Source organism: Amyelois transitella, chromosome 19 (genome assembly GCF_032362555.1).
Source record: "Amyelois transitella isolate CPQ chromosome 19, ilAmyTran1.1, whole genome shotgun sequence".
In the NCBI taxonomy this organism is placed as follows: domain Eukaryota; kingdom Metazoa; phylum Arthropoda; class Insecta; order Lepidoptera; family Pyralidae; genus Amyelois; species Amyelois transitella.
In genome coordinates, this window is record NC_083522.1 from 8,005,589 (window position 1) to 8,021,860 (window position 16,272).

At 34.3% G+C, this 16,272-nt stretch overlaps 2 protein-coding genes across 2 annotated transcripts; one reads left to right on the plus strand and one right to left on the minus strand.

Moving 5' to 3' along the window:
- The first annotated feature begins 341 nt into the window (after positions 1 to 341).
- On the plus strand, positions 342 to 12,918 carry LOC106132672 (transmembrane protein 214). Its single transcript, XM_013332150.2, has 10 exons — positions 342 to 564; positions 1,194 to 1,360; positions 1,687 to 1,969; positions 2,335 to 2,523; positions 5,722 to 5,936; positions 6,395 to 6,620; positions 7,148 to 7,290; positions 8,499 to 8,622; positions 9,839 to 10,235; positions 10,794 to 12,918. Exons 1-10 carry the CDS (start codon positions 447 to 449, stop codon positions 10,918 to 10,920), a joined length of 1,989 nt encoding a protein of 662 aa, XP_013187604.2. The 5' UTR covers positions 342 to 446; the 3' UTR covers positions 10,921 to 12,918.
- Positions 12,919 to 13,359: 441 nt separating this feature from the next.
- LOC106132614 (deoxyribonuclease TATDN1) lies at positions 13,360 to 15,854 on the minus strand. The gene is made up of 6 exons (XM_013332066.2): positions 15,715 to 15,854; positions 15,453 to 15,632; positions 15,040 to 15,223; positions 14,647 to 14,850; positions 13,907 to 14,116; positions 13,360 to 13,580 (listed from the first exon to the last, which is right to left on the minus strand). The coding sequence occupies exons 1-6, from the start codon at positions 15,746 to 15,748 to the stop codon at positions 13,466 to 13,468; spliced, it is 927 nt and encodes a 308-aa protein (XP_013187520.2). The 5' UTR covers positions 15,749 to 15,854; the 3' UTR covers positions 13,360 to 13,465.
- Between the last annotated feature and the right edge of the window lie 418 nt (positions 15,855 to 16,272).

The window sequence follows — 16,272 nt, forward strand, 5'->3', positions numbered from 1 at the left end:
TAGGCCGCTGAAGTCGATCGATTGAAACAAGTGCGTAATTCACGGAGAAATACTACAACACTTGTGTTGAGTGTTGCCTAAGTTAATAAATTTAATTTTTAAATAAAATTACTATAGTTTGTAGTTAAACTTTTTTTTCGTTACACAATTGGTTATAAATAATATTTTTATGCTCAATGTAGTATATAAAGTTTGTAATGCACGATATTCAATAAATCATATAACTTATTTTATCCGAGTCTGACTTTGCTCTACTGCTGATTACGCACGACCAAAGCCCATTTTCTTTTCCCCGTGCCACGTTTTGACAGAGTGGAACTAAATTGACCAATAGTAATGCGTCAATTTTTTTTTGATGTGCTGTTTGATTTTGACGTGTAACTTGTCGCTTTCTGCGCTATTTACAAATTATTATTCTTAACAAATTTATTATAAAACCTAAAAATATGTCGAATGGTCAATGGGAAGTTGTCGGGAAGGGCAAGAAGTCTCAAAATGGTAAAATCAAAAATAAGGAAGAAGAAAAGAAGTCATTTAAAAACGGTCCAAAACTTGAGGACATTAGTGAGTAATAATTTTAAGTTTTTTCGGCACTTTCTCTTATTGTTTGTATTATCCAGAACCCTGCGCCAACATAACAATAAGTTCTGTAGATTATATTGGTTTCAATATATTTATTTTTATAACCCTCACTCCGACATACCTTGGTAATAATACTGCATAAAATGCAGCTTGGCATATGGTATAATTTCTTATTGAGGAGATACTAATATTACGTATACGTAAAGGTACCAATATACTTCATTACTTAATTATTATAAATAAAAATGATAACATTAAATGACAATCTTATTATATTTACTAAAGTGTTTAAACACTTAAACATCATTAGCATTAATGTCACTATTTGTATCTCATTTCCATTAAAGCTGTGCAGCTGAACATGGTCATTTATAATAATTTATAAGATAAGGATCTGATATTGTTTAAATTATCAATCATCAGTTTTGTTTTGAGAGATATTCAAACCCTCTGAAACTAGTATTTTCATGAAAATGAAATATAAACTGAAATAACATTATTGACATAAATGACAAAATAAAGATGGATAATGTAATCAGTTTTACCAATGTAATGCTTCAAATTTAAAAAATATAGTTTGAAATAAAGTATTTTTTTTTTTCTAATTGTAGTGCCTCATTCTCAAATAAAGTCCTTTTATGCTGGAATGGAGATCGATGATGATAGAAAACCCGCAAAGGAAAACAAAAATGGTTCAAAGAAAAAGAAGACTCAAGAGAAAAAAGCGGAGCCCCCAAAACCTAAACCACCAAAAACTATAGAGGCAGCTTTTGAAGCTGTAAGTTTAAAAAATATGTTATTTCTTACATTCTCTTACTTAATTTTTAAAGGTAATGTAGGTACCTATAATACAATATTTTCTTTGTTTGTTTTTAAAGTTATCAGCTCTATTTTGGTTTTAGTTGAATTGTCTGCCCATTTAAAAAGAAAAATCCCAGTAATTTCAACCATTTAGTTCATACCTATACTGAATGTGTCCATAGGCTGAATTTCAAATATTTAACCTAACTGTTTGGACTGTGTATTGTCTGTCACTCAGTAAGGGAAGAGTTATATATTTGAAATTTTTTTTTGTAGTTGCACTATACTGTTTTCTTTTCTCAGATGGACCCGGCTGAGCTGGCCAATATAATAGCAACAAACAAAATACGCTTCTCAAACGCCCCACTAGTGTGGTTGAAGGAGGTTGCCAGTTTCCTCAACTCCAAGACCCAGATTGAAGTTGAAGACCCAACATTTACCAATTACCCTCCAACATATCCTCTTTCTACGTTACCTACAGAAATCAGGACCAGTCTGGAGAATGTATTGCAGGACGCTGGAAAGGCTAATGCTCAGTTGTTCTTTGACGTCACTCTTACCGCTCTTGCCAATGACATGAGCAGAGGTTTGTATTCAAATATTTGTATTTTTACCAAATTTATATATTTCAAATTTTTAATGTATTTTGCAAATTAGTGCCATTTGGTTACTGGCACCAATAAAAAGAAAGAATAGGACCATTCCCTCTCTTCCTCATGGAGATCGTAAAAGATGACTAAAGGATAGGCTTAAATAAACTTGGGATTCTTCTTTTAGCCCGTGGGCTAGCAATCTCTCACTATTTGAGACTTAGAATGTAACCTATCAGTCTTTCAAGACTTTTGGCTTTACCATGCAAGGGATAAAATACATTCACATTTATCAAGATAATTTTTCATTATCATATTGTTTGGTAGATGGTAAATTAAAATTATAACTTTAAATCACCAGGTCAATCAGTGAATGGCCATAGACTACTTCTGCAAATGCTGGCAAATGACTACCCAGAGTTCTGCATCGCTTCTGTGCAGAAGAGCGCGAGTCTACGCAACTCGTACCAAAACAGACCACCCATAGGGTTGTCCCTCCTTTGGGCGTTCGGTCAAGGCGGTTTGACTGACTTTTCTGTGGGTTTGAAAGGTATGTTGTATTTCCATAACAATTTTTTTCTTTTCTCAAGAATTTCTTATAAAATACCTGGCATGTAAGTACCAAAAGTGAGCATAATGCAGCAACAATATCCATCCTCTGTTGGTTAAGAAGGTAATGTGTTTTTTTTCTCGTTCTTATCTATGTGTTATGTTGGTATAGAGGCCACCGCGGTAATTGAGCTATGCGCACGCAGTACGCTTTATGGGCGAAAACTCGATCAGTCAGTTTTACCATTTTCATACTCCGCGAAAATACATGTGTAAGTAAATTTCATTCATACATACATATCATCACGTCTATATCCCTTACGGGGTAGACAGAGCCAACAGTCTTGAAAAGACCGAAAGGCCACGCTCAGCTATTTGGCTTAATGATAGAATTGAGATTCAAATAGTGACAGGTTGCTAGCCTGTCGCCTAAAAAAGAATCCCAAGTTTGTAAGCCTATCCCTTAGTCGCCTTTTACGACATCCATGGGAAAGAGATGGAGTGGTCCTATTCTTTTTTGTATTGGTGCCGGGAACCACACGGCACGGCAAATTTCATTCATTTAATTAATTTAACATACATACATACATACAAAGGGTCACGTCTATATCTCTTGTGGGGTAGACAGAGCCAACAGTCTTAAAAAGACAGAGTTGCTAGCCCATCGCCTAAAAAAATAATTTAACATTAACTTAACGTTCTAGAGTTCTTGAGAAAGAGGTCAGGTAACTTATAAAAAAAATATGTCAAAAGCATACAATCAAATTCACTATGAACTCATCTGATTTGAAGTGTTTCAAAAATAATTTCATGAAAATGACGCGTTTGATAAAAAAAAATAACATATTCTGGGTCAAAGTTGTCATATAGTTTGAGATAACGTTATCACATCTCTTATCGCCCGATCTCCGCATCTCAGGTGGTTATGTTTTATCAGTTGGAGTGCTATCGTGCGGACAGGTATGTTGGTGTTTTTAATTTTAGGATCAGTACCCAAACTATTTAATTCTGAAGTCCCTGGGTTTGATTCTTATTGTGGGGAGATCTATACACAGCTTAAAACAGATGCGCCTGATGTAAACGCCAACTTAGGTTTATTATATCTTGATAAGATTATGCATAAAATCAAATAAAAATCTGACTCTATTATTAATTTACACAGGCACCTATTTGTTAACTTTTTGGTTTCTACCAGTCTTATTTGAAAAAATAATACGCCTTATTACTTTAAACGCATGTCGTCCGTTCTGGCCCGGCCACAATTGCTAGTTTAACAAAAGTTTACTACTACTACAGTTTCGAAAAACAAAATCCAATAAAAGAAAAATGTTCTTCCTGATTCTTTTATTTTCGTCTTGGCGAAAGGTCAAGAGAGAGGTAGAATTCGAAACCGCCGAGCTTAAATGAAGAGAGTTATGAAGTGGACGAAGCGAAATAAGTACCTACCTATGCAGGGATAGGGGCAAGTAGAAAGATGTAGTCTCTGCCTACCCCTCCGAGAGATAGGCGTGATTTTTTGTATGTACGATCGCGTTCATATCTGCAGTCATAGTTTTAAAATTCTTACGGGTTAAAATAGCGTGCACTGTGGTTCCACTAGATACACACACACATGCATATTTAAAAGAATTAATATTCCTTCAAATGAATACGGTCTTTAATACCAATGATTACTTAGTAAAAGAGTTTATTATTCTATGACATATAACATAACAAAACAGAAAGAGACGGTAATCGACGATGGCCGAACTGGGCCCGATAATTGTCGATCGAAATATCGTCGTCTCTCATTATTTGCATAAGATTTGCCTATAGAGGAAAGCCTGCCAGACTTATGTCATTTTAATAAGGTTGAAAGTTTGTCTGCACACGACCCTAACATAGGTTGTGGTTCCTTTGAAAGTTATTGGGTAGCAATTTTATTACTTCGTGTGAGCAAGTGAGATCTAAGATATATTAGATAAACTCGCTTGCTCACACTCGCTTGTTCTAGTTACTAGCGTAACTTGGATTCCGAAGTTATTCAAGGATTTTTTTGTCTATTTTAGTGTTATTGACAATTTTTAATGTTTCAAGGTGCCATTTGAACTAAGTAACTGACTGACTAACCAACTAACTGATATCTAAGAATTACAATACCCGTGTTTTCAAACACGGAAATCAGCAAGAAATATTAAACAAGAGGGAGCAAAATAAAACATTCAATAATTAAAATTAGTAAATTTTATTGAAACTGTTTACCTATAGTTTTATTTACATATTGATGATTATATAAAGCTATACATATATAGTATATTACACTAATTACACTAATTGTATCATCCACTTATCTCCTGTTATTAAGGTTACAGCTTAATTATTCGTTTTCATAAAGAAAAGATATTGAAGCTGTCCTTAAAATACTATCTAAGTAATTAGTACTTTTAATATAAATTGGCAGAACCTTTCACGCACTATATGGACTCGATGCACAGGGCAGTTGTCTTGCACAAATGATATTGTTGGCATATCATCAATCGGATAAATACACCGCACAGTTGGTAACATGGTTTCTTGCAGCACTTGCACATAATGAGCAGCTGTAGCGCGTCCTGCTATCCACACCTGTTCCCCAGGTCCAGCAGCACTCATCCAGCCCCACATATTTACAAAGATGTGTCCAGACTCCATATTTGGCACAATATTTTTTTCTTCATACCGAGTTGCATTTCTTCGCCATAAATAAATGAAGTCTACCGTGTTGTGATGACATAAAATAAACGAACTTTTCGTCTGTAAATATCGCTTTTTTCCAGTCAATATCCAAATACAGCCGAGCTAATTCTAAACGTTTTTGCTTATTTATTTCTGATAAATACGGCTTTCTTGCTGGCTGTCTGTGGTGTAGTCCCTCACGGTGCAAACACAAAACAGTAACCACTGATGTGTCGAACTGTTCCGCAAATATTCTGGTCGGTATGAAGCCATTATTTTCGTACTGTTCCACCATGGATCTCCGCTGTGTGGCGTGTCGCTGTGTTGATTAGCGGACGACTTTTTTTTTTTCACTACCCTCTTCTTGATGGCGGGTTACCCAACTTGTTGTTTATTGTGTTATTTGTGTGAATGTGTGAGTGATAGCAGCGGTGCAAGCTATAAAGTTTTGCGAACTATGACTGCAATTATGAACGCGACCGTACGTTTATTTCTTTGTTTACAGCTTGGCAAGAGCTATTCCTGCCTATAATAGAATTGAAGAACTACTCCAAATTCGTGGTGGTATACCTATCGAACCTTCTGGATAGACACGCCGAGATGGACAACAAAGTGAGCTTGGACCAGCTATTGACCATGTGCGATATGGTCAATAGTAAACGGAATAGTCTGCCGAAGGATTTGTCAAGTGACCTTATACAGCAATTAACTAAATATAAGGTAAGCTTTTCATAAAAACCTGACTCGCCTAATCCAGGATTCATGGTCGAAGGCATACTGGGCTCCTCTCAAGAGCGGTGAGGATGCAACTGGGACTAAATCCAAGAGGAAGACGAAGAATAGGACCACTAAATTTGTTCATGTTCATGTGGATGTCGTAAAAGCCGACTAGAGGGTGTTTGATGTTAAACAGGTAGCTTACTGAAATGGTTTGTCATTTTAATGTATTTTTTGTAATGAATTGACTCAAAAACAAAACCTACTCTATCGATATTGAAGTAATTAACTGAAGCTACAGAGAAATAGGCAGGTACCTGGGTATTCTCAAAAGAATGAAATCACGGATAGCTAGTCAGTGTTTCACATAATAAAAACTGAATTTTATAAAATTTGAAATTAATTAATGAAGGCATGGAAGACACAAACAAAGGCTCAAATTTAAATTATTTTGGTCACAGGATATGTACTTCAGTAGAAGTGGCAATAGGTTACAAGTGACCTTCAATCAGATTATGAAGAAGCTTCCTAACCAGTTCCTCACGAGTTACAACCTCGACTCCTACACCAGGGTGTTGGTTGAGAGCTTGGTGGATTGTCTGGAGAAGGATGACTCCTGCAATGCCACCTGGAGGCAGTTGTTCCATAGGTGTACGAAGCAGTCGGCCACTCTTCTAGATTTTATAAGTAAGTAATCAAATATGCTAGCTTTCACGCTGGTCCGGTAAAGAAAACATATAGTGTGTGTCAGCTGCTTATCTTCGTGCAGATTGTAAAAGTGGGTCGAGGGAATGGCTAATAATTTTAATGTGACGGACAATATTGTCAAGAAACCTGCACATGCACATTCTAGTTTAACTAGATTTGCAACTAATACTGGCTGGATTTCTCTGTAAAGATTGTGGAGTTAAAACTGGAGTTGCTTTGAGTAAAAACCTGACTTACCCAATTGAGGAGCATGGCCATAGATATACTCTGGGCTCTTTTGCAATGAGGCGAAAATAGTATTTGGCTTATCGCCTGTAAGGCTAGCATGGCCATTGTTATCACTGTCCCGTTTTACGTCATAATAAAAAGCGAAACAGCTATAGTTTGTCGCGCGCTAAAAGTTGCGTCGCGCGTGCCATGCTAGCCCCGCAGGAGGATATTGGATGTGCGGGATCCAAGAAGCTTGCAAAAATATAATGTACTTAAAAATATAAATTAATTTGTAGATAGCAACTGGGAAGAACTAAGTTCAAAACTGAAGAAAAAGTCATTGAAGATTACAGTAACGGAATACAAATTAGTTAGTGCTGATGCTTTGAAAGGAAAAAAAAAGGACGAAACTGTTATCAAGGCTAACAAAATATGCCAGGTAAACGGAGATTTATATTTTTTAATTTATTCTTATTTAATGTAAACTTTGCTTTTATAAGGTATAGGTATATTTTTTAAAACTGAAGGTAAGCTTACCAAACTAGATCATCGAAAATTGAAAATATAAAAGGGTATTTTTCGGTGAAATGGCTAAAACTACAAAACACTTATAAAGCTTTCCAAAGAAACATACTTCACTTTTGTTCGCAGTCGGTTCAAAAATTCTCATAGATTGCCATAGACACTCCATTTCTACTTGAGGGCTCTATACACGTACTGTGTTATGATTTTGATGGTTAAATGAACTTTGAACCATAGATGGAACGCCAAACGTCAAAGTCAACTGGCAACCCTGATTTGGCATTTGTGAAAAAAATTAAATCGAGCGACGGACGACATTTTTGATCGTAAATTAATTTTGATTGAAATAAATTTATTCCTTTGTTATTTTACAATCACGAAACGAACTAGGTAATTATTACAGCTATTTATTACTACGAACTGCGTTTGTTGTTCAGCTCCCGTCTGTGACCGTTCTTTACGTAAACGATGGTGCTTCTCGTTACTAAAGCGCGTAGTTTTGTTCCGTGCCCGTGAATGAAACCAGAAAAACCACTTTGTTAAATATTGCTTTCACACATACGTAATAACAGTAAAAGCGATGTGTTATATCCGTTACACCGCGGGAGGTGACTTTCTGTAGTGTTACTTATTTTAAGCTTTTGAAAAATTTCTTTTATATTAGAATCCAGTGTTTAATATTTCCTTTGTCCTTTGTAAACAAGTTTCATGGTCAAGTTGAGGTTGATTGTGTTATTAGAGCCTCTTAATTAACAGTGCCTGGTGTAAATATTTCATCTTATTAATACCTTACAATAGAATTTATAAATAGGGTGAGACTGCTATGAAGGTTTTTATATAAACAATGTGCCTACCTACAAGATTTGTTTTAAATACTTATGAAAAAAATATTACAGTTTCTGTTGACTTCATTCCTAGTCAATAGGAATCCTATTTTCAGATAATCATGTTCACATTATTTCTAATTTTAATGTCTGTCCTGCTATTCGTTCTATCCTATTTGTTCAAAATTAGTACCTTCATTATTTGTTCAGTTTAATCAGCTCATTTAAAACATTTAGATATACAATACACTTTTTACATAACATATATTACAATAGAACTGGATCATATTTGTTGTTACAGGATATTCTAGACAGAATGACGAGTACTAGAAGGTTCCCTTGGCTTTGGGCTAGCTTCCTGCTGCTCATCAGTATAGGTGGGCTGGTGTCTTACGATGTATATAGAGTGGGCGGCAACTTCCCTAGTGAGTATTGTAATATTCATACATACATATAATAACATCTGTATCCCTTTCGGGTAGAACATTAGCTGTTTGGCTTAATCATAAAAATGGGATTCAAAAAGTAGATTTTTATTCTTTCTGTTTTAATTTGCAATCTGTGATAAATTTTTGCAGATGTTATGTGCATCTTGCCCATCATATATATTCTGCAAAGCTTTTGAATTGCTTTACTTTTTGTGAGATGACTGCTTTTGACATTCTTTGAGAGGCCACTAACTTCAAAGTTCTTGGAGACTGAAATATAATAAAACTTTTTATGTAATCTATGAATGTGGGATTCCAGTAGGAATTTTCTTTATCCATATTTCATAGTATTATTGTAAAAGAGGCGACATTTGTATTGCTTTATTTGTAATGAATAAACTCTAAATCTTCTGGCTAGACCAAAATTAATATTTACACAAGGACAAAACAAATCCTTAAGGAGATATGAAAAAGGGGTCCTTTTTCTGGAAATTCCCATGAAAGTTAGTACTATACACCCAGCAAAAGAGGCTCATGGCATTGTAACTATCTAATCATATGCCAAATTTGAGTCAAACTTGTAGTTTTAACTGTAGTAGTGGTCAGTCACCTTTTTCTATATAATCAGATAATTTATAGGGATTGAAAGTTATCTATTAATTGACTCCTAGAAAACAAACAAACTAACTTTCCAATGTAGCAGAGATCAAATGTTGCCCTGATAAGAGAGGAGTGCACTGATAACAGTACTTGTTCAGAAGTGTGATTCAAGTGAATTTTATATGGTCCAGTTTAATTAACTTTTATGTTTATAAATGTTCATATGTTTTCATACTAAGATAACTATATTATGTAACTTTCAGTGGAAAAAATTAGTCATAGGTCTAATATTTTCCTAGGCCTGGGCTGTATTTTGTTTTAATTGGAATCATAAATATATGTTAAAAAAAGAATAATTATTCTTATTATTCAGCCAGGTGTACTTTATGGAATAAGAACAATTATCATATATATTAAAGGTTTAAAAAAAATCATGTGTAAGGTTGGCTAGATCCTAGCTTAACTAAAAACGTCGCAAAATCGTGCAAAATATGTAGTTTCGTTTTAACTAAAACTGATAATTAAAGCGATTGGAAATCTGGTATGAGAGGGACATTTTTTATATACAATTTAATGTATTTCTTTTCTCAATATTTTTTTTTGTATTTTGCAGAAAGTGCTTCTGGCAAAATCCTCAACGACTTGGGCGTGTTGGAACACAGTCAACGCGCTTGGCAGAAGACGTTATCGACGTCGGCAAGAGGATATCTCTGGGTCGAAACCAACGCTCCTATTTACTACGCCCAAACTGTAGAAATATGCAAACCGTACGCGGAACTATCTAAGGACGTGTTCACCGTTGCATACAAGAAGACAGGCATATTATATGGAAATCTGAAGGATTATATTATAGAGAAGACACCTGTTGTTGTTGCAACTATAGAGCATTACGCTCCCGGGCTTGTAGATAGTGTTCAGGGTTATGCGTCATCAGGATATGAAGTTGTGAAGAAGTATTCGAGCGAATATTATCAGTTCACCGCTGATTATCTGAAGACAAAAGTTTTTGTGTAAGTATTATATGATTGAACTTTGCTACGGATTTAATTTGTTTAAGATAAGTTGTTTATTTGATTTGTTTTTTGATAAACATAAGGATGTAGCTACTAATATTTTTCCATTTTACGTAAGCTGATAATAAAAATCTTTTCGGTTTTGCCGGTTAGAGATGTCGTAACGCTCGTGTGCGTCTAAAAATACATTTCATATATAAAAAAACTAATGAGTCAATAATTCCCAGGAAAGGTTTTATTCAGCATAACACTGTTTTTTCACTGGGCGCACAGGGTGAACCCAAATATTCAGATAATTATTGAGAACGATTGAGACAGCAATGAGTGACTTTTAAGTTTCTAATTTGAAAAAAAATTCTGACTTTATCATGAGGTCAAAATGATATTCAACTATTTCTTTTGGCTTACTTAAATAAAAAAAATATAAAGATTTGTTCTTAAAACAAGTCTCGGAACTTACATTCGGGCTACACCAATCTGTCTGTCTGTCTTATCCAAAATGAAAAGGCTATGTCAACTAACAGCTATTATTTACGAAAATATTTCAAATTCCAGTGGCGAGTGGGCGCCCGAGATCCTGCAAACCAAAACGCAGACCGCCCTGAACGTGACTAGGGATCATATGACCACATACTTCCACTGGTTCCGGCAGCAGGTCAACATATACTCGGAGATACCCTGAAGAGTGGTGTAACTCATTGTAATGTTTCTGTCGTGTGCTGATGGAGGAATATATTTTTATTACATTTGAAATTAAGTTATTAAGGACAAATGCGACTAGAAGGCAAAGCGCTGTCATAAAAATAAAGGTATGTGTACATACGTCTTGATTTAATTATCGTAAATTATAATTATCGTAAATTAAACGTAAAAATTGTGAAACCCCATATACATGAACAACACACCATTCTAAACTAGAATTAGTGAAAAAAAGTAGTTTGTACCTCAGATCATTGAAATATAACAAGAGTTGATTACATTATGAATTATGAAAATCCCTAACAAAGTATTTATAGAATTTCAGTAGCATTTGCCCTTGTTAACTTTAAATGAATTTTCTTTATTGTAAGCCAACAACATCTTTGGCAATGCGTGAACATTAAAAGCTGTGTTCACATGATATTGTGTATTTCATATTGTAAATATTTTGCCTCTCTATTCTTTGTTCTTATGGCCTCTTGGAGTTGGATGACTTTATTAAAACTAACACTAGACATCTTTCTCGCTCTAGCAAATGACGATAATGAGTGACAGAAGATGATGGCAATTTTCTAGGTTGCCATCCTTTTCTGTCAGTCATTCATATGCTGGAGCGAGTAAGACACGAGTGCGTGAGCTGCATAATGTGGTCCAAACCTTATTCATTTCCCTTTTTAATTTAATGTCAAGCCCTGATTAAATCCTTTATCTATTTCAAATCTTATTCTATTTAAATGGAAGGAGTTTGCTTTACGGTGGATACCTGTGGATTTACTAAGGGCTGTATTAATTTTCAATATATTCATGCACAAATTATTTAATTTATAAAACCACCCTCCATCCACACATGTCTCTTATGAAACCCCGAGATTATATTTATCCAGTAAAATTCAGTACAATATTGTTCATGATTTTACAACGAACAATCATTTTATTCAATGCAATAATGTCATATCATCAGAAAATGTATTTTTAAATCATGTCATGACAATTTTTTTTAAATTATTTTGTATTTTATCGAAATCTATGAAATCAGTATTGGATACAAATGTTACATTCCTTCTCGCATTTATAAGGCGTTGTACACAGTTGGCCAAGGCATTTAAGCCAATATTGAATTAGAGACATGAGCTAATATCAGATTAAAAGTATACCTGGCATCATTCTGAATTTGGTATAATATTGTGACATATTTTTATTGCAAATAAAAATACCTACTAATGTTGGTTAATATATTCATGTGCTGGTGACCAACATTGGCCCAACGCTTTGGCCAATATGTATAGTGACCTACCAAGTTACCCTTGGGTTTTCATTCTATTTTGTATATTAACTCCCAATGAAATAACTATAACTGGAGCATGTAGCTGTAAGTTTGTAGTACCTATATTTATTGTTTGAGAGTTTGTGTTTAGATTACAGAATTTTTATAAAAGAGGAATGAATTTCAGTGTGTTGGCGGTCTGACAAATATTTCCAAAAGTCTATTCAAATAAATTCGAAACAAGTAAAAAATTGGCGTTTCATAGTTACCATTGAGGGATTCTGTATGGAAAGTAGAATAGTTTTTATTTGGCTATAAACTATTGAAAATTTTAAGTGTTCAAAAATTAAGACTTTCTCATTAAACTAAATAAATGATCATTCATATTGAAAACATTTGTTTGTGCCAAAATATTACTCATTTTCAGTACATCTAAAAAACTACACAGGACAAAAATCGCGTAAAAAGTGCAGTTAATTACGTTACCGCGCGAATTTTCCGTATCCTTTAGACATCGTGAGGAACCTTCATACTAAATTTCAAATCTCTAGAGGCAGTGTGTTGTCTTGTCAGTCGGTGACTCAATAACCGAAAAGTTTTATACTAATAGCTTGTACAATGGTTTTGGAATTATGTTTGTCAGGCTGGCCATATCTGACAAGTAATGTTATGTGCTGAATAACTGTAAGGAGTCACAATGAAAATATTGTTAGTGAATTATTGTTTTATTTAACACAATCACCATTTTATCTATTACTCCTTAACCTTATACTTTATGCAAGCCATAGTTTATGTGCACCGAAACGGTTTTACCCCTCATTAAATTCATTAAAAGTAAATCCATATATATGTTTTTACATCGATTGGTTGGTTCATGGCTCTTTTATGTAATCATTAGAGAATTTTATCATTTACCTACATTACGCTTATAACAGCAAATTAAGTGTTCTGGTCCCCTCATAATTCCTACACTGAGTGATAATGGTAGGTACTGGGGTTTTTGGGATTAAAATACCCCGCTCGTCTGTTGTGGGACAACTGATAAGATGTCGTTAGTGACATTTGTCCCATGAATTAGTTCTTTACCCCGTCCAGGGTAAAATGTTCTGCAGAAAGGTAAGGATGTAACCTTTCTGGGTGAAGTCAGGTTTTTATACTTGTTTACTGGGACAAAATGGAATAGATGGGCATTGTATGTGTAAATTGAGGCTTTTGACCTTTTTATTCTTTAGATGTAAAAAGAGGCAAAATACTAATGACGATATTAAGATTTTATTATTTCACTTTCAAAAAATAACTTATTGGTATTATCATAAATAGATTGAGCTAAGTCATCAATGTTTTCTTTTCTTACTGCAGACAAAATCTCCAACACTTGTCTGTAACAAAAAAATCATGTTTAATATGAAGCAGACCAGGCTGGGAGAAACAAGTTGAGTATTACTAGATACTAATGCAAAATTGGGTTTATTTAGGATTTTCTTTGGTGAATTTCTGATGCGTAGTGCAACTTACAGTCACATTCGATTTTTATACATAATATTTTAAGTAATCCTACTGATTTCTTGTGACTACATGTTTTTTCAGACATGTACATACAAAAATGGTCTTGAAACACATTTAGCTTATCAAACAGGATTGCTTAAAGTACATCGCTTTTAAGAAAATAATTACCTTTATTAACCTTTCGTTATTAATTACTTACACAATATTACACGGCTCATTCCGTCCTTTCACTTGGTTGCCTGACTCAATATTATACTTTTCCTTCTTGACTGCTGGAAACTTGGTTACGACATGGCCATAACCAGGATGGGTCGCCTTCACTTCGCACCAGGGGCAGTCGGTTTCTATCATTAACCTGTTAGTTGGTATTTTCGCTGCCACTTCTAAATTTTCTTTCGTTCTTAGCGAGCTGGAATGGAAACAAATCAGATGTCTATGTTAATTTCCTCATAATCTTTTTTTTTTTCCTTATTATTTGTTAGTTTGTAATATCTTTATGGCACAGAATTTAACACAGTTAAAAGAAATAGTACATAGATATAAAATAAATAAATCTCTTGCAGTGGCATATCTAATGACTTATCCGATGAAGGGATCTCTTCCAGCCAAGGAGCAAACAATAAAAGAACTAGATAAATAAAAGCAAGTTGCTGTGTTATTAGCAAGTCTTATTAAGTCTAAGTTAGGCAGTAGCCTTACTTTCAGATTAGTAGGTGATTTCTTTATAAATCTCAAAAGAGTCACGTATGCAAAATATAAAATCACATATATCACTTGGGAGATATAGAGCCAATAGTCTTTAGACTCGATGGTTAGTGACAGAGTGCTGGCCCATTGCCTAGAAGTAAAAGCTCTTATAAGCAAAGCAGGTGGCAATCACTTCCCTTTCCCTAGGAAATCAGTATGGAAGATACAAAGGGAAGCAAATTAAATAATTACCATCCATTAATTCCTATATACAATCCTAGTGCCAAAATCTTGTTCAGAGCATCTTCGGTGCCATCGAAAGAATGCACTACTCCTCCCACCACTTTATCCTGGTTTCTGGTCAGGATTTCCACCAAATCTTCAGCAGCTGCTCGGCAGTGAAGGAATAAGGGTAGATGGAATTCTTGACTCAGTTGAAGTTGGTATTCGAAAAACCTTAAACGGTTTATGATATTAATTAAATTTGTAAAGTTTTATCTAAAATATTATAATAGTGGGAATTTAGTTGTAACAAGTTTCTACCAGTTTGGAAAAACCATGTAAAAAAAAACTTAGAGAAAGAGACCACCTTTAAATTATTATTGCATAAAGTAAGTTAAAAAGTATTTATCATCATTTTCTTACTTTAATTGCACATCCTTTTCACAGAAATGTAATCGTTCATAGTCCAGTCCGCACTCTCCGATGGCCACTACTTTATCTTTATTATCAGTAATTAATTCCCGCAGATCATTCAGATATTTCTCTGGATTAGGTACAAATTCATTGCATCGAGTTGGATGGCATCCTGCAGTAGAAAACAGTCTGGCTGAAATATGTGATGGTGGCATAAATTTTGGGTAGCCTATTGGTCAAGATTTGTGTCCTAAAATTCTTTCTTTCCCTGGGTCCTCGAGCATTGCGGTGGAAGGTGCGGACAGCACAAAAATAAAGGAGATAAAATATGGGTTATTGACCTGCAACTAGTTCCAGTTTTTATATGAAACAGATATTCATAGACCAAACATCATGTATTAAAAATAATATGATTAACTTACAATCAGTGCGCGAAAGGTCGATGGCTTTCTTACTGTCAGTGAGACTACCACCAGTGATAATCATTTTGTCCATTCCACAATCCCAACTTCTTTTCAAAACTTTGTCCAAATCTGACTCGTGTTTCTTAGATCCATGGTACACGCCCTGATACATTTCATCAGTAAGATTTGCGCCTATATCTAAAAATATAAAGGAAAATTGTTAAGCAACATATTGTGTTGTTTGAAGATAATGCAAGAAATAATATTGTCTTGAACTTACCAATATATTTTCTTAAAGAAGCCATTCTTTTCATTAGATTTTATTAATATAAATTAGTTTTTTAAAGAAATGTGCAACCAATCGTACTTTAAAGTTAAACTAGAAAACAAACATTTATTTTATACCATAACCTTAAAAACCAAACTGATATGAAAATAGGAAATGCCGATGTCAAATTAATGTCAAACTGTCAACAGTCAAACAAAGATGGCAAAGTCAAAAGGTAAAATAAAATGTACTAGTTACTTAGGTACTTATCATTGTACATAGGTCCAGGCCTCTTTCCCGGAGCGGATGGCAGAGACTTTTTGTTAAGAACATAGTACCTACCTATTATATAAATTTGCTGATTAGGCATAGTATATATTAGAAAAGGGCAGTGCAGGTTTTTTAAGTACCTACTTAATAAAGAGATAATACGTTTTAATCCTTACGGAGTAGCCACAGCCAATTCTCATAAGTTAGATTTTTTTGTAAATAAATAAATAATGTACATATCTTTTTTATCGTTTTATTTATTATATCCACAGAATACCTACCTACAGAAGTTCATGTGAT

Coding starts and splice junctions, on each gene's coding strand:
- LOC106132614 (XM_013332066.2), bottom strand. CDS start 15,748: ATGAAAAGAATGGCTTCTTTAAGAAAATATATTG. Junction 14,851..15,039: donor GAAAAGGATGTGCAATTAAA/GTAAGAAAATGA, acceptor AAACCGTTTAAG/GTTTTTCGAATACCAACTTC. Junction 13,581..13,906: donor AATGAGCCGTGTAATATTGT/GTAAGTAATTAA, acceptor TTTTTGTTACAG/ACAAGTGTTGGAGATTTTGT.
- LOC106132672 (XM_013332150.2), top strand. CDS start 447: ATGTCGAATGGTCAATGGGAAGTTGTCGGGAAGGGCAAGAAGTCTCAA. Junction 1,970..2,334: donor TGCCAATGACATGAGCAGAG/GTTTGTATTCAA, acceptor TTAAATCACCAG/GTCAATCAGTGAATGGCCAT. Junction 5,937..6,394: donor AGCAATTAACTAAATATAAG/GTAAGCTTTTCA, acceptor TTTTGGTCACAG/GATATGTACTTCAGTAGAAG.